An 18930-nucleotide genomic window follows, 5' to 3' on the forward strand; every position below is an offset into this window, starting at 1 on the left:
AAGCTTCTCTCCCTCACCTCCTCCTTAGGCCTCTCCCAGTGGACCTCCTCCCCCACCTACTGTCTTGGTCACTCTCTCGACCTTGTCTTCTCTGATCTCTGCGATCTCTCTGATTTCTCCAACTCTCCCTTCCCACTCTCTGACCATCATCTGCTCTCTTTCACTCTGTCCTTCTCCCCTGCTCCTCCCCCGCCGAAAGCCACCGTCACCAGACGCAACCTTGAAGCGATCGACCCCATCTCTTTCTCCTCTTCTCTTGACTCTCTCCTCTCTCCCATTCCCTCCCTGACCTGCCCTGACCAGGCATCCTTTCTCTACAATCACTCCCTCACTACTGCCCTGGATGCGGTCGCCCCTGCCTCTCATATCCGCCGACGCTGCCTCATTCCCCAACCTTGGCACTCCAAACTCACTCGCTTGCTCAAAAAATGCTCTCGCACTGCGGAACGCCTCTGGAGGAAATCTCGCTCCCTGGCTGACTTCCTCCACTTTAAATTTATCCTCTCCTCATTTTGCTCTGCCCTCTCCCTTGCCAAACAAACCTTCTTCAAGTCCCTCATTTCCTCTCAGTCCTCTAATCCCCGCCGCCTGTTTGCCACCTTCAACTCCCTCCTTTCTCCCCTCCCCCTCCAGTACCACTTTTCCTCTCTGCTGCTGACTTCGCCACTTTCTTCTCCTCCAAAATTGAAGCCATCAGACTCAACATCTCCGCCTCAATCCCCTCACCCGCTGTCCACATCGCTCCACCCCCCTCCAACAATCAACTCTGGTGCTCCTTCTCCCCCACATCAGGCGAAGAAGTTCGCTCCCTTATTCTTTCCTCTCCACCCTCCACCTGTCCTCTCGATCCCATCCCCTCTAACCTCCTTCGCTCTCTCTCCCACTGCCTGCTCCTACCTGGCACACCTTTTTAACCTATCACTCTCCTCTGGTGTAGTACCCTCCTCATTTAAACATGCTCTTATCTCTCCTATCCTCAAAAAACCTAATCTTGACCCCACCTCTGTCGCCAGCTATCGCCCCATCTCTCTTCTCCCCTACGCCTCCCAACTTCTTGAGCGAATTGTCTGCTGTCGCCTCACCAGATATCTCTCGGACAATTCCCTCCTTGACCCTCTCCAATCTGGATACCGCCCCCTCCACTCTACTGAAACTGCCCTGGCCAAAGTGACCAATGACCTCCTATCGGCCAAATCTAAGGGTCACTTCTCCATACTCATCCTTCTTGACCTCTCCGCTGCCTTTGACACAGTGGACCACCCCCTCCTTCTGCAAACTCTTCTCTCTCTCGGCCTCTCTGGTTCCGTTCATGCCTGCTTCTGCTCCTACCTTGCTACCCGCTCCTTCTCTGTCTCCATGTCTGGCTCTTCCTCCACCCCCTCCACTCTCTTGGTAGGAGTCCCCCAGAGCTCTGTCCTCGGCTCCCTACTCTTTTCGCTCTACACATCCTCCCTCGGTGCCCTTATCTCCTCCTTTGGTCTTCAGTATCACCTTTATGCTGACGACATTCAACTTTACATTTCTTCTCCTGATCTCTCTCCCTCCCTCCTCTCTTGGGTATCTGACTGCCTCTCTGCCATCTCCGCCTGGATGTCCTCACGCTTTCTCAAAATTAACATCTCGAAAACCGAACTCATTGCCTTTCCTCCCCCTAGACTCCCCTCCCACCACAACCTCTCTATCGTTGTTAATAACACCACCATCTCCTCTGTCATCCAACTCCGCTGCCTGGGTGTCACCCTCGACTCATCTCTCTCTTTTGCCCCCCATGTCCAATCCCTTGCTCAAGCCTGTCGCTTCCAGCTGTGCAACATCGCCCGCATCCGACCCTTCCTCTCAAAAGACGCCACCAAAATCATCATCCACGCACTCATCATCTCCCGCCTTGACTATTGCAACCTTCTCCTCACTGGCCTCCCCCTCTCACATCTCGCCCCCCTCCGCTCTGTACTCAATGCGGCTGCTAGACTCATCTTTCTCTCACGCCGCTCCTCCTCTGCCTCCCCTCTCTGCCATGCCTTACACTGGCTCCCCATCCCCTACAGAATCCTCTTCAAACTCCTTATCACCACTTACAAGGCTCTCTCCCTGTCTACTGCTCCCTATATCACCAACCTCCTCACCATTCACACTCCTGCCTGGTTCCTGCGCTCTGCTAATGACCGTCGCCTCTCCTCCACTCTAATTACCACTTCCCACTCCAGAATCCAAGACTTCGCCCGAGCTGCCCCACTGCACTGGAACGACCTCCCTCGTTCCATCCGTCTCGCTCCCAATCTGTGCTCCTTCAAGCGAGCACTTAAAACTCACCTGTTCCTCAAAGCTTATCAACCGTCCACTTAACCCCTCATCTACTCTGCTCGCTATTCCCTCACTCCCCTGGCATCACCAGCTCCCTCTCGTCTCTGATTTGTCCACCCTCCCTTAGGATGTAAGCTCTTATGAGCAGGGCCCCTCTTCCCCCGTGTCTCCATACCTGTTCTTCTGCTCTGTCCTTACTCCTTATGGCTGTCCCGGAGTTACTGAAGCATTGGTACTTTGTGTTTATCATTCTGTACTGTTTAACCCTGTACGGTCTACTGTTTGTACTATGTACGGCGCTGCGGAAACCTTGTGGCGCCCAACAAATAAATGATAATAATAATAATAATAATTTATCTTATTTATCTTATATCTTCCTAAATAACAATATCTAACAATATCTCTTACTAGTCAAATATTTATAAACTAACACTTCTTAAAAGTTCCAAAAAGTTTTTTAAGTATATAAATGGCAAAAGCATTAAAAAAGATAATATAGGACCCCTAATAAGTGAGATGGGTGAATTGATAAATGATACTAAGGAAAAAGCAGAGGTAATAAACACGTTCTTTTCTTCAGTATTTACCAGAGAGGAACAAATGGCAGGAGTAATACATAAAAATGAAACCATGCCATTAATTAATACTTGGTTGTCAGAGGAAGAAGTCCAAAGGCGACTGAAGAATATTAAGATAAATAAAGCTCCAGGTCCAGATGGCATACACCCAAGGGTCCTTATGGAGTTAAACTCGGAAATAGCTAGACCGCTATTCTTTATTTTCAGAGATTCAATCTCATCAGGCTCAGTACCAAGGGATTGGCGAATAGCAGATGTGGTGCCGTTGTTTAAAAAGGGGACGAGATCATAACCAGAGAATTATAGACCTGTAAGCCTGACATCAATAGTGGGGAAACTACTGGAAGGTATTTTAAGGGACAGTATTCAGGATTACTTGGTACGCAATAAAATTATTAGTGGGAATCAACATGGATTTGTGAGGGATAGGTCATGTCAAACTAATCTAATTAGTTTCTACGAGGAAGTTAGTGGGAACTTAGACCAGGGCAGGACAGTAGATGTGGTCTACTTAGATTTTGCAAAGGCCTTTGATACAGTGCCACACAAGAGGTTGGTTTACAAAATAAGGGAACTGGGTCTAGGAATCAAAATTTGTACTTGGATCGAAAACTGGTTAGAGAATAGGGAACAGAGAGTTGTGATAAATGGAACATTTTCTAATTGGTCAAAAGTCTTAAGTGGAGTACCTCGAGGTTCCGTGCTGGGACCACTCCTTTTTAATATATTTATTAATGACCTTGGTGATGGTTTAGAGAGTAAAGTTTCTATTTTTGCAGATGACACTAAACTCTGTAAGGTAATAAAATCAGAGCAAGATGTAGCTTCTCTACAGAAGGATTTAAATGAACTGGAGGATTGGGCGGCAAAATGGAATATGAGGTTTAACACAGATAAATGTAAGGTTATGCATTCAGGGATCAAAAACAAGAACGCAATCTATAAATTAAATGGAAGTAATTTAGGAGAATCTATAATGGAAAAGGATTTGGGAGTGCTCGTAGACAATAGACTTAGCAATAGTGCTCAATGTCAAGCAGCAGCTGCAAGGGCAAACAAAGTATTGGCATGCATAAAAAAGGGCATAGATGCAAAGGAAGACAGTGTAATTTTGCCACTGTATAAATCGTTGGTAAGACCTCATCTTGAATATGCAATACAGTTCTGGGCACCACTCTATAAAAAAGATAATTTGGAACTAGAAAGGGTTCAGAGAAGGGTGACAAAATTGATAAAGGGTATGGAGTCATTAAGTTATGAGGAAAGGTTAGCCAGTTTAGGCATGTTTACTTTAGAAAAGAGGCATCTAAGGGGAGATATGATTACTATGTACAAATACATTAGGGGTCAATACAGAGAGCTTTCATGGGAACTTTTTACCCCAAGGACCATACACAGGACACGACCGTTAATTTAAAATGAAGGATAGTAGTGGATATAGGGTAAAAATAGGACTGCAATATTGAGTCTGGGGGGATTTTCACAATTGAAACAGTTTGGCGGTTGCTTACTCTGGATTAATTTCAAATATAAGTGCAGGATCGCAGGAGATCCAAAATAGGTTGAACTTGATGGACTGGTGTCTTTTTTCAACCTCATCAACTATGTTATTATGTTACTATGTTAAAGCTAGACCACATGGCCTATGGCTCTGTTGTACGTTTTTAACATAGAGAGCTTTTTGCAATCTTCTTAGATCACAGATATTAGTCTTTTTACTAACTTCCAAACAATATCACTTATCTCATGCAAAAGCATTTTCTGTCTTAACACACATCTGTTTATCTAGCAGCCACAAACATATCTACAAGCCTAAAACAATACCATTCAAACACCACATCATTACTGACCAAATGATGTGATCTTTCCAAGATACCAACTCTCTATGTTGTCCCAAACTAGTCTATCTTAAACTATAACTCCATAACACCTTAATGTCCAGCAGGGACATGAAGGTCTATTGTATTGGCACAATCAAACTCCTAAAGTATTACAAATTTCAAACACTTAAACTGCATTACTTCTTAAGCACACTAACATATACTACAATAGCAATATCTAATTCTACTACTCCTATTGCTACTTTACTTTCTATGCGTACAGTGTTACATTAAACAAAACTGCATTACCAAATAACAAAACTGCTTACTTCAACTATTTCACTTTATAAGTAACAATATATAATAATATAAAACACATTAAATATAATATAAATATATTTCACCATTATCTATTCCCTAATGTTCAAATATTACCACTGTACGGATGGGCCCATGAGAACTCTTCACATGGATAAGGGATAGAATGAGTCTCCTTGTGTCCAGCTAGAGAGAGAGACTATAGTAAAATGTCTGTATATTAGAGAACACCCCCCAAAGGTAGGCAGAGTCATAAGACATGTTATTTAAGCAGCTGGTAGCTTCAAAGTGTTTCAGCATGCCATATAAAGCAGGGGGTGGAAAGAAAGCAGCTCTCTTGTAAATGGATACTAAGGAAGGAAAATGGTGTATATAAAATAATAGATTATATAAAATTCTTCAAGGAGGAGCCAGGGTTTTGTAATGTGCTTCCAGTAGGGTAAGATGTTTTCCCATGACCACCAGCTGGCTAACACTCAGAGTCTCCTCCATCCAAATGTAAAAGATTAGACCTTTTTCTCATATTTGCATTCCACATATAATATAATTGATTATGTATTTGTAGGACTTAGACACCTTCACCTACTTTCTGATGCTAGAATAGGTTAAGTCAAATAATATGGTCTGATCACGCCCCAATTTACAACATAATTTCTATAACTGACTAGAGACTGGACATAGCACCTGAATTAGCTTCTTTTATACCATAGTCATTAGTGAAATATAGATCTCTTAATGACAATGGTGAAACCTCTAAAATTACTGCTTGGGAGGCTCACATTGAGTGTATTCAGCTGGGCATATTCCTCAAGAAACACAAAGGAGCCTCAGAAAGAGGCTTGCTTTTAAAAATGAAAAATCTTGAGACAAGCCACAAAGGCACCATGTTCCAGTCCATATACAAAGAACTGAAGGAGGCAAAGGCAGGCTGAATAAGCTACTGAATGATGGGACAAAACTCGACTTCTTCAAATGTAAGAATAGATAGTACAGATGTAGGTAAAAGCCAAGCAAGATGCTAGCAAGAGCCTTCAGAGCACAAAGATCCCTTAAATGCATCCATTAAATTAAAGATGAGAAGGGTAGAGCTCATCATTTAGACAAGGAGATTACCAAGGCTTTCCATAAATATTACACAAAGCTGTATAACATTTAATTTCCCATTACTCAGGAAGACGGGCAAGCCATAAGAAATAAAATAACTCAATATCTCATTAATTGTATTTTCATATAGTTTCAGAAGAGGAGCAAGCATCCCTAGATTAACCTTTTGCCAAACAACTATAGAAAGACACCATAAAGATCACCTCCTTTGATAAGAGCTTGGCTTCTCTATCTTATTATAAAATCTTTAATGATAAATGAATACCTTCAAGACTTCAGCTATGTGTCAGATAACTCTAATTTTTATAGGCAATGATTGTAGACTCACATTACAGGGATGCATAACAAGGGGAAATAACTTTCCTTGTGCTACAACTACAGACCCATTTCTTTATTAAACTTCGATGTTATGCTTTGTGAAAAAGTTATTGCTAATCACCTTAAGCACTCCTTCCTGATCTTATTCACAATGATCAGATAAGCTTTGTAGCAGGCCATAGAGCTCAGGACAATACCATGAAATTCATAGATCTCATTCAAAATATTTTGGATAATAATGCTCAGGTCCTGCTCTTATCTCTCGGTACGATAAAGGTCTTTGAATGGGTAGATTGGCAGTTCATGACAGGAGTGCTGGAGAATAATTGACTGGGTACATATTGCCTAAGCAAACTTGCATTATATAGATCCCCATCTGCCAAGATCATGATAAACAGGAGTCTCTTTGACACAGACCATGCCTCCAATGCTACTAGGTATGTCTGCCCTTTCTCTCCATTGATTTTTGTGATTGCATGAAGGCTTTAGCTAGGACTATCTTCATCAATAAGGATACTAAAAGCCTGAGTTTGGGTGCTGAGGAATTTAAACTGTTGTTATTTGCAACTTGTCCATCCATGACTCTAATGATCCTTAGGGATGAATTTAAGAAGTATGGGCATCTGTTCAACTTAACAGATAAATTATTTGGTGTCTCTCAATATGAGTATACTTGACACAATTGCTTCCACTCTCCAATCAGCCTTTGAAATTTCTTGCTAGCAGTCTCAGATCCGCTATCTGGTATTTTCCATTGACAAGTCCTAGTTATTCAGTCTTAACTTCATGCCATCCTTAGACACAGTGCGGAAGGATCTCAAACATTGAAAAACCAAGAAATTCTCCTTTCGGGGTACTCTGCTAAGAGCAGCAATCTAGCTAGTCACCTCACCTGGACTACTGCACAGCTTTTTTTACTCTGCCATCAGCCGTTCAGGGGAAAGTAAATCAGAACAATTTATCTCACAATTTTGTAGCCTTTATAAAGTCCATCAGTTCTACCAAACCTTTGCAGGAGCAACGTTTTGTTTAGGATTTCTCTGCTTGTGGTTTGAAGAAGACTTGTTTTTTTTTGACTGTACCTCACAATTTTACCTTCTCCAATCCTTTGACCTCAGATTTGTCCCCCACTATTCTACCATCCCCAATACCTTGACTTTGACTTCATCCATCACTATTGTACAATTGTTGTACAATCCTTTGACTTCAGCTTATACCTTATGACAAGTCCTCTCATGACTAAGTGGCTTGGTTGAATGTGGTGTACCTCTGATAGCTACCCCAGCAAAGTGCTTTCCTGAGAGCTTCCAGCACTGTGACAGTGACATTGTCTGGAGAGACAAGAAACCCAGGTCTATTTATTGTATGGGTGCAAAACGGAGGTGGATTGCAGCTACCATTGTTCTTGAGGTACTATAGGATAAAAATGCATCGTAGAAATTTGGATTGACCTGATCAGAAGTTGTAAAACAAAAGATGATAATAGAACACTTTGCAACTTATTATGTGTGGGCCGTCTATCTCAATTTAAAAGGGGCCACAGACCATTTGATTCATTGTGCACTTCTGCTTCAGTTCTACGACACACTATTTCAAAAATACAAGTATCTTAAGGCAATATGGTTGCAAGAGAAAGAATATGAGACTCACTTCTTTAGAATTGGCGCAGCAGCAGCAGCTGCTGAGAAGGGATTCTCCAGAAGGGGACATAAAGAGGTTGGGAAGATGGAAGTCCAAAAGATATAAGGAGTAAATTAGAGAGGGAAAGAATAATTGAAAAAAATGTTGCACTTACCGTGGGAGCTGATCTAAGGTGAAAACTGCTTGCCACTGTTGATTGTGGGGGCATGAAGGGATTTACCTAATTTTTCCACCTAGAAGGATTTATATTGTAAAGTGGCTTAAGGAGGTTTCTTATGGTTTTACGTTCGTTTGACTCACCTCTACCCTTTCCCACTTAACAGTGACTGGCCGCCTTTGTTTGGTTGTCAATTATGGAAAAGTGTGTGCAAAGGTTAAGGGTTAAAAATCTGGAGGTTTGTTTTACAGGTTTGTACAGGATAGTGGGACATTTCTTCATTCATTGGGTGGCTAGAAGCCCAAGTTCAGAAGACTCAACCTTTTATGCAAGGGCAAAAAGAATTAGATGATTGGGAAGTAGAGGAATGAAGTGGGTGAGTTTAATAGACATATTAGATGGGGCAGAAAGAAGGTTTGGAATGCCTGAAGTATTAATCATTCATTTGGGATGGGATGATTTGTGAAGCAGAAAGTCCTTTTTTCTGAGTTTGGGATAAAAAAATACATTGCAATTGTGATGGGTCAATGGCCCAACAGCCTAATAGTTTGGTCAGATGTAATACCCAGGATCAAGTTGTGCAACCCAATGGGCGGCCCCGTGATCGATGAGGCACGTAGAAAGGTGAATTCTGCAGTGGAAAAAATTGTGAAAGGGGTAGATGGCTGTGTGGTCAGATATGTCAGGATTCAATTTAACACAGCACATTTTACAGACAAGACAGGCTTTAGAGATGTTTATTGTGGACATATTTAGTGCATTAGCAAGGTTATGAAGGTCACAGTGAGGTGTTTGTGGTCATGGGCTGCAGTTCCAGATGGGGAAATCTAGCATTAGAGGAAAAGCACTGCAGTCAGCGGCCATATGGGCTCAAGTGGCAGGATACCCTCCTTTGCAAGTGGTGCTGAAATGCTCAATATGCCCACCCTCATGAGGGTCTTGTAATATGCTAGAGAAAGGGGGTGGAATCCTCATTGCCTGGAGTCACCAGGAGGCATTGAGGGCCCTTCTTAAAGTTATATTAATGATTATGGCTGGAGCTGATGGATGCAGTGCTGTTTTTTTGCCTCCTTTTCAAAAGATTGATTTTAAAAATAAAATCGTGACCTCTTTTTTGTCAAACAAATCTCATGTCTTTATTTTAAGGTAAAGGGGGATGGGTAGTGGGAAAGAGTGGACATCAGCTATTGGGAACTTTATAGCTCTAGTATCTTTGAAACAGAATAATTTATTAACAAATCACTGAACTGTTACATATACTGTACTTACATAAATGTACTATTGGTTCACCACACTATATCGCCACACAATCCCTTTAAAGACAGTGTTATAATAATGCTTCTCCAGATGCTGATATATTTGAGTTGCTGTCCTTAATGTGCTCCTATGTAATTAAGGCTGTGACAAAGACCAATGTCACTGTGCTTTTGTCTGGGATATACTGAAACAAAGTCATCAGAATCTTTCTGCGAAGTCCAGTGGTGTCCTCGGTAACAATCCCTGACAAGTCCAACAGGAGCTCCATCACATGTCTCTCAAGCATGGGGCTTGATAAGATTTCCATGGTTGCATGGCCTTGGTACTGGTGTTAGATAGCAGTCCTTATCTGGACTGGCATCCCTTACTGGATGACCTGGTACTTACTTAGTCCCGTCCCTCAAGTATACAGGAACCCCAGATGTAGTTTGTTCCAAGAAGTACAGGATGTCCACTTTAGTACAAAGGGGACCGTCATAGTCGAACAGTAGATTATAATCATCTAGATAGAGGGAACTGCCTCCCAGTTTAACCCTTTCTGATCTTTCCAGGCATAAGCCGCTCTCCAGACTGGTGCTTCCAGCAAGGTTTAGTCGAGTGGGGATGTCAGGTGGACTTAAAATCTTTTCTGGCAGCACAGAACCTGGCTCTTGTCACAGAGTCATTGGACACTATGGGGTCAAACTGGTGATTTAGCGGAGCTAATTACTTTCTCATTTACAATATGGCTACTGTCCCTTGTGTTTACCAGGTATTGTTTCAACAAAGCAACTTCTCAGGTCAATGGAAACTATACTATTAGGAAAATATTTCCAACACCATTAGCTCTCCTAGATAAGCCCAGTAAATACTGCACCTTCCTGCATAGTCGTGGTACTCAAGATGTTAAAGTGTAGGGAAATGCTAAGGCCATGGTGTGGCCCTATTAAAAATGGAGAGACAAGCAGGTTTATTGATGCTTTGTCTGACCCCAGGACTTTTGGAGACAGTAGCACGGAGAACCAAAATCACTGGTAAAGTTGTTCTGTGGATCCTCTGTGTGTCTGCTGAGATAAGTGGGGCTAGACAGGGGTTATGAGCAGTGTTTGTTGAAAAAATCTATTGTTTTATTTTTCACACATCACACGAGCCTATTCAGAATGCAAAATCGATCTATGTTCACTGTGTTTTTGTTTGTTTTTTAAACTAAACAGAGTATGTCTCTGTTCTACACTTTTCCTTCAAAAGTGCAAAAACAAGAGTCAATAGATTTTGGCATTTCTTAAAGGGTAATGGAAGAAAGCTAACAGGTGAGCACTCTCAATCTAAATATGTAACAATACAGCTCCTATCAGATGTCAAAATACATATATACAGTCATGGCCAAAAGTTTTGAGAATGACACAAGTATTGATTTTCATAAAGTTTGCTGCTTCAGTGTTTTCTTTAGACATTTTTGCCAGATGTTGCTATGGTAAACTGAAGTAAAATTACAAACATTTCATAAGTGTCAAAGGCTTTTATTGGCAATTACATTACGTTTATGCAAAGAGTCAATATTTGCAGTGTTGACCCATTTTTTTGAAGGCCACATACAGACTGATGGCTGCCCATTCTTGCCTAATCAATGCTTGGAGATTGTCAGAATTTGTGTTTTTTTCTTTGTCCACCTGCCACTTGAGGATTGACCACAAGTTCTTATGGGATTAAGGTCTGGGGAGGTTCCTGGCCATTGACCAAAAATTTAGAAGTTTTAATCCCTAAACCACTTAGTTATCACTTTTGTCTTATGGCAAGGTGCTCCATCATGCTGTAAAAGGCATTGTTTATCACCAAACTGTTCTTGGATGGTTGGGAGAAGTTGCTCTTGGAGGATGTTTCAGTACCATTCTTTATTCATGGCTGTGTTCTTAGGCAAAATTTTGAGTGAGACCACTCCCTTGGCTGGGAAGTAACCCCACACATCAATGGTCTCAGGATGCTTTACTATTGTCATGACACAGTACTGATGATCACCTTTCCTTCTCCGGAAAGGCATTTTTCCAGATGCCCCAAACAATCTGAAAGGGGATTCATCAGAGAAAATGACTTTACCACAAACCACTCTATTAGCAGAAGCGCCGAGGAATGGCGGGTGGCTTTCCATACGTTTTCAAATGTGTGCAACTGAGACTTCAGCATTTTTATTTACAAGTAGAAATGGCAACTCCTTTGCTGGTTATAGCAGTGTGCTAGATGATTTTCTCTGTGTTTGTTCCTTCTTGACACCAGGCCATCCTCCAAAAGTCTCTGCCTCATTATTCGTGCAGATGCACTAACACCTGCCTGCTGCCATTCCTGAGCAAGCTCTGCACTGGTGGTGCCCCGATCCCACAGCTGAATCAACTTTAGAAAACGGTTCTGGCACTTTCTGGACATTCGTGGGTGCCCTGAAGCCTTCTTCACAAATATTGAACCTCTCTTCTTAAAGATCTTGATGATCCGATAAAAAGTTGATTTATGTCAGTCTTACTAGCAGCAATATCCTTGCCTGTGAAGCAAAGCAATGATGACTGCACGTGTTTCCTTGCAGATAACCATGGTTAGCAGAGGAAGAACAATGATTTCAAGCACCACCCTCCTTTTAAAGCTTCCAGTCTGTTATTCTAACTTAATCAGCATGACAGAGTGATCTCCAGCCTTGTAGTTGTCAACACTCTCACATGTGTAAAAGCGAGAATCACTGACCTGATGTCAGCTGATCCTTTGACTGAAATGCAGTGGAAATGTTGTTTTTGGGATAAAGTTCATTGTCATGGCAAAGAGGGACAGAAATTTATTGCAATTCATCTGATCACTCTACATGACATTCTGGAGTATATGCAAATTGCCATAATAAAAACTGAGGCAACAGACTCTGTGAAAAATAATATTTGTGTCAAACTCAAAACTTTTGGTCATGACTGTACATCAAAGGAGCGCAAAACCATTCACTCTGCAAAAAGCCTGTAAACATTAATATTTCCATGTTGCTTTTCATTTTATATTTTTATCATCACTTTTTCATTGACCCACAATTTACATATATTCTTACTATTATTTTCATCTTTATTTTGTTTTTGCTTTTCTTTGATGTATATATGTTTTTCAAAAAGGGATTTAATTTCCTATTTTCGCAACTGAATAGTGTTTTCAAATGAGGAAACATAGCAAGGTTGTGATTGAGGGAAGGATACTAGCATGTTCTCATTCTAAGGGCTATCTACACGTGCATCCTCTGTTGGCCTGTCCAGTCAGTTCACTGTATTATGTGCAGAACGTCAACTAAAACTACATTTACGAGCTGTTTGGGTTAAAACATTTAGCTTTTAAATTTTGTTTTCAATTATTATTATTTTTTTGCTAACAAACATTTACTTTCATCTGAATACTTTTTGCTTCATATTTTTCATAATAGCAGTCCTTACTTCTTTAATATTTACACTGTATATGAAAGGATTTAACATTGGTGTTACTGCAGCAAAGAGCACAGAAAATACATAGTCCATTGTTTCTATATTTTCTGACGATTGTCTCATGTACGTGCAGAAGATCGTTCCATAGAAAATAAGGAGGACAGTGAGATGGGAGGTGCAGGTAGAGAAGGCTTTTACTCTTCCATGTGTTGTCTTAATTTTTACAATGATGATAATTATTTTAACATAAGAGATTAGACTAAGCAAGAAGGGGCAAAAACCAAGCAGAACAATTTCTACAAATATTAGGACATTAAGACCTTCATCGGCACAATATAGTTTGGCGAGTGCTTTAATATCACAGTAAAAATGCTGAATGGTGTTGGAATGACACAAAGATAACTCTGAAACATAGAGGGCAATATGTAATGAATTTCCACATCCAAATATCCAGGTGCCTCCCAAAATAAGGACACATTTTCTTTTATTCATTATATGATGGTAGTGTAATGGTTTACAAATAGCAACATAACGATCATACGCCATGAATGATAGCAAAGTAATTTCTGTGGTAGCTAAAAATACGAAGAAATACATCTGGGTTAAGCACTGTGGGAAAGATATGAAATGTTTTCCTGTGTGTATTATGTCCATTAGTTTAGGTAAAGTGACTGTGGTGTAAAAGATGTCTACTGAGGACAGGTTACATAGAAAGAAGTACATGGGTGTATGCAAATTAATTTCCTGCACTATCACTTTAATTATGACAAAATTTCCTAAAACACCAATCAAGTACAGAACTAGAAAGAAGATGAAGTAATATGGCTGTTCTCCAGCATAAATGGAAAATGCTGTGATATAGAAGTTTGTAAAAGATGTCTGGTTTTCCATTAGTTTTGTGTTCTTCTGTACTGTAAAAACAAGAACTTGATTTATTAACACGAAAAAAAGACTACAAACAATATTTATACAATTTGCTGAAATATATCACTCATTCAAATCTGAACCACTGCTACCAGAGGCTGAACAGCATTGTCAGGCCCCATAGCAAAATTTGGAGAGAGGGCCTAGCTATGTTGTTTAAGCCTGTTTTGGCTTGTCTGTGCATGCGCTGACATAATAGTGAGTACCTGCCATAGCCCAGAGTGCTTTGTCTATGGGCCAGCATCATTTCATATTAGATTTGTCAACTGTGTCCTTGAAATAGGAATTTAAGAACTAGGAAGTGACGGTGATCAGAGGGGTGGAAATTTGGAGAAGAGACCTAAATGAATTAAAGAGGAGTTTGGGGTTAGACACCTGTGCAGAGAAAAAAGATCAGAAGTTATTTGTTTGACAATGTCCAGAGCATTTCAGTATAAGTAGTAAATAGAAGTATATAGCAGTATATTGAGGAAGTCATCATAACTGCAATACTTTTGACAATGATATTTACTTTACAAGAATTCTTTAAAAGCAGCTAATTTCCAATGTGTGTGTTATGGCTAATGGCAATGTACATAAACTTTTAGAATTGACGGCAAAAGGTGTTCATCTATAGTAGCCGCCTTTCCCGTAGAGATTGATAAGCTCACAGATACTCAGATGCGCCCAGGTCCTAACTCCAACGTATTAAAAGTTAATGTGCGGCCACCGTAGCGCAGAGGTAGGAAATAGATAACTGGAACTCAAACAGATACCAGGTACAGGCCAAGGTTCTGGGTCAGCAGCGAGCAAGTAAGTCTGGGACAGGCCAAGAGGTAGGGGCATGTTGCAGACAGGGAGAATCCAAAAGACAAGCTAAAGATCAGGGGCAATCTGAGTTCAAGCAGGGTCCAGAAACAAGCCATGGGTCACAACAGGAATCAAACAGAATTCGTACAGTGTATCCACAGGAAACTGGAGCAGTTCAGCTAATGTGTGACACAAACACTATAACCATCAAGGAGGCTAACCCCTTCCTGCTTTAAATATAGAAATAGACCAATCACAATGCAGGGGAAGAACCTGTGACAATCAGGCTCAGGGGGCTGTTAATTAATTAACCTATACTGCTCGCTCGCACCCGGCTGTCAGATAGCTTGGCGGCAGTGGAAAGAGCTTCCCGGTTGCCCAGGGCAACAGCAGGGATGTGACCAGGAGCAGAGACAAGCGAGCCGCAGCTCATGACTGTGTGAGCTGAGGTTGTGACCGATGCTGACAAAAAACATTAGCTGGAGTTTTTCAATCAAGGACTGTTGCTAGGTTGTGATGTTGCACTTCCAGATCTGGACATGAATATATAATTAGAATTAGAAATTATTAAGGAGAGGTGGATATTAATAGAACTGAGATTTATGTGGATATGAAGCTTGGTTGAATAGAAGTTAAAGTGTTGGAGGACATTTTATAGGTGATCAGCTGATGCTCTGGGAGAGACAATATAGTGTTAAAGAATACAGAATCTTTGTTGTGGAAAAATAAGTTCTAGGATGTGACCTTTATGACGAGTATAATAGCTGGTCCAGGTGAAAAAGCCAAGAGAAGTTTAGAGAGATTGACCAGGAGGCAGAAAAAAATATGTATCATCAATCTATATATTGAAATAACAACAGATGATGCTGGGAAGTCATACATTAGGATAAGAAATCAGGAAGACAGACAGAGATATGTTTATCTAATTGTTGTGATGATCCAGGGTGGCAATAGACAAGAACATACAGAGAGAAGAGGCTGAACATTTGGAAAGTATGCACTTCAAAAAATTTTGAACATAAGTGAAGAAACAGGTGGGAATGTGCAGCCTGGTGTAAAGGGAAGTCCAAACCCACCTCCTCTTGTCTGCTTCCAGGCCTGGAGATATGGGTGAAGTGGAGACTACTGTGTAAAGGGCTGCAGTTAAGGCAACATCTGTTTATAGTCTGTAATTACTTGCCAGAAGGTTGAGCTTGTTTGAGAGTAAGAGTTCATGGATGAATATTAATAAGTTACAGAGGAGGTGTGTATTCCATAGGGCACATTTAAAGGCTCTTAAAAGTATAGGGAGACAGATTATATGTTTGAGGCTTATAAGAATTATCTTGTGTGCAGAATCAGAATAAAGTGCAATGTATATGGGGAGGAGATATCAGTTTGGTCATATATCTCTGATTGAGAGAGAGAAAATATTTAAAAGGTCTATTTATGTGCTGGAAGATTGAGGATATTACAGTTAAGGAAGGAAGATTGGTAAGTTCATATATGTTAATTAGTGGAGGGTGCAATATGGAAAAACGGGATGTGATGTATGGAGGTGAAGGATGATGTAATGCTATAGAGCTAATAAAGACAACCTGTTAAATATTATGGGACTTTTATTGGAGTTTCCAAGTGAGTGGGATGGAACCAAGGATGATAAACAAAAGGATATATAGAAATAAAATAATAAAGTTACCTTGTCAAGAACAATGAGAGGATGAATGTTTTTTCTGGATGTAGCGAATGAAGATTGTTGGTTGTGACCATCGAACATTCAGTGCTGGTTCAATTGTTTTGTTTAACTAGCAGTGACCATTGGTTCCGAAGATTCAGCAACTGATAACAGAGAATGACAGCAGTGAGAGTTGGCTCAGGAGGTCCAGATACTGTTAAATGAGGAAGGGACACACTTTTATGAAAATCATTTAAATCCATCTAAAATTAATCATAATCACTAATAGAGTACACCAATATAGTATCTGTATAAATAAATAAAGAATAGAAACATGTCTATGTAATGCTTTGCATTATTTCCCTTTGTTTTCTTTATATAACAGGGGTAAAATAATTTTTTGATAATATATTGCCAAAAGAAATTCCTACACCCCAATAAAGCAAAAATAATCCAAGACTCTTGGATAAAATCATACATAATATTTTAAAAAATAGTTATTGCTAGCGTAAGAAATGTGTCACATACATGTAAGCTTAGAGGCATATTTAAAGATAGATTGAAATTTGTTTTGATTATGTCAATTTATTAGGAAATTCTCCTGAATACTACTAGCTAAAAATTGGGCCTGATTCATGTTCAAATATAAACCTGTTTGCATGCAATATCTTGTGTGAAATAGCTCTATGTATGCTGAAAAACGGATCTCACGCCAATGAGCGCAATCGCATTAAAATTCATGTCCGAATGATACTTCCGACTGCCTTCTATTTGGAGGGCGGAACAGAGGTGGGAATGGTGGAAGAATGTAGGCAAGGTACAGTAAGTGCGTGCCTAGGGCGTTCTGACGCAGATATGGCCGATTCAGTTCCTGGCTTTATCTAAAGTAGATTTTATTTTAGCCGTATCATTTACACCAGCTGCAGGGCAAGTGTAAGAGGCGACAGATAGTGATGGCTATCACGGCATTGTCTTTTCATTATAAACTACATGTATGTGTGCCACTGGATAGTAGTGACCATGCATTGTATGCATTTAAGAGATAATCTAAAAATGCTTTGTATGTACAGTAAGCATTAAGAACATCCTGATTTATGTATTTAATGAAAAAAGAAAATGAAAACACATAGTTTTATTAATAATAACAATATTATGAATTGTTAATTTATTGTATAAAATAGTTTTTTTTGTATCTGTTCTGCTGGGCCATTATATTGCTCATATGCATACTTTGCATGCACTGTGTTGTGTTTGCTATTATAAGGCAAGTAACACTCAGGCACGGCGCATTTACACCCATAATGAAATTGAAACCTATCTTGACATCTATTTGGATTTGAATATGGTCAGAACTACACTCAAATTCTATGCTGGTTTTTGTGCATGTTCCGTCCGAACATGAATCAGGCCCAGTGTCTTTAAATAATATAAAAAATCTCAATGCACATATGATATTTGAATTACAGTAAAACATAAAGGAAAATGTGGTCCACTGCAGTCATTTATGGTAGTGATGAGCAACATGTCCAGGTTTAAATAGTAATAGTTGCATTCAGTTGAGTAGCAACAGAAAATCTTTTAAAATGTGTTGAGGACAAAAATGTAATTAAATGTAAATATATAGTAACTTTTAATTTCTGCTTTTTTTGTATATGTATTGAAAATCTACAACTCCCTGTGAAGATCTGACTTACCTCTTAGTAGTCTAAGGTTAAGAGTACCTCTTGTATATTAGGCAGTGCATGCTTTCAAGTATGGTAATATTGCAATTTATATACCTGAGATTTTTGTTTTGCAACACAGTATCTCATACTCTCTATTGGGACAAATGGGAATTGCAAAATGTTTCCAACTGTCATGAGACTTCACATACTAACAAAATAATTAAGAAAAATAAATATAGTTATAAAGTAAGGTTCCTTGGGCTATAACATTTATAGCTAATGCACTAATTATTTGCCGTACAGAAATATGAATGGATGGATGGGACTTTATGTAATGTAGCAGTAACGCTAATGAGTAATATCAGCAATAGGGTCAATCTATAAGTAGCCAATCAGAAGCAGCAAACTAGTGCTGCTGATCATTATCATCCTTATTGCATCTTGTTGTAGTAGCCCTGTAGATACACCTACCTACAGGTGTATAAAGAGATAAGTAGTCCTTCAAATTAACCAAAATTCAAAATATACATGTGAAAAACTTCTTCTGTATGTACAAACTTTCCCTCTGTGAATATACTCACAGGATGAGAGGCAATGATTTCACACATGTAGTATTCCCGAAATTCCAGTGACAGGAGAAACATACCTGATTCTTATATGCAGCAGAGATTCTTTATCCTCTCCCGTATGCCCGGTCACATGCCTACCAATATAAAAAAAATAAACATATATCTAACTCTACATGAGCCCGTTAATGTCTACCTCAAACTTAATTTTAACCCTCTTTTTTCGGTAACAATAATTTTTAACTAACAAAACTTATCTACATGAAATTCATGGGGCAATATATTGTAAAGGGAACTTGCCTTAAATTGTTGGGGAATCCATTCACTTGATTTTGAGAAATAATTTTAAAGATAGAGATAGATTGTTTTAGAATGTTTCAACTTAAAACTAAAGCCTAACAGAACAGGTATACATACATACATAGC

General features: G+C 39.8%; 1 protein-coding gene across 1 annotated transcript; it reads right to left on the bottom strand.

Annotated features, from left to right (window-relative positions):
- Positions 1 to 12871: 12871 nt before the first annotated feature.
- LOC142150690 (putative olfactory receptor 1F2) lies at positions 12872 to 13453 on the bottom strand. Its single transcript, XM_075205886.1, has one exon. The coding sequence runs from the start codon at positions 13451 to 13453 to the stop codon at positions 12872 to 12874; it is 582 nt and encodes a 193-aa protein (XP_075061987.1).
- Positions 13454 to 18930: the final 5477 nt, after the last annotated feature.

Source organism: Mixophyes fleayi, chromosome 4 (assembly GCF_038048845.1).
Source record: "Mixophyes fleayi isolate aMixFle1 chromosome 4, aMixFle1.hap1, whole genome shotgun sequence".
Classification (NCBI taxonomy): Eukaryota; Metazoa; Chordata; class Amphibia; order Anura; family Limnodynastidae; genus Mixophyes; species Mixophyes fleayi.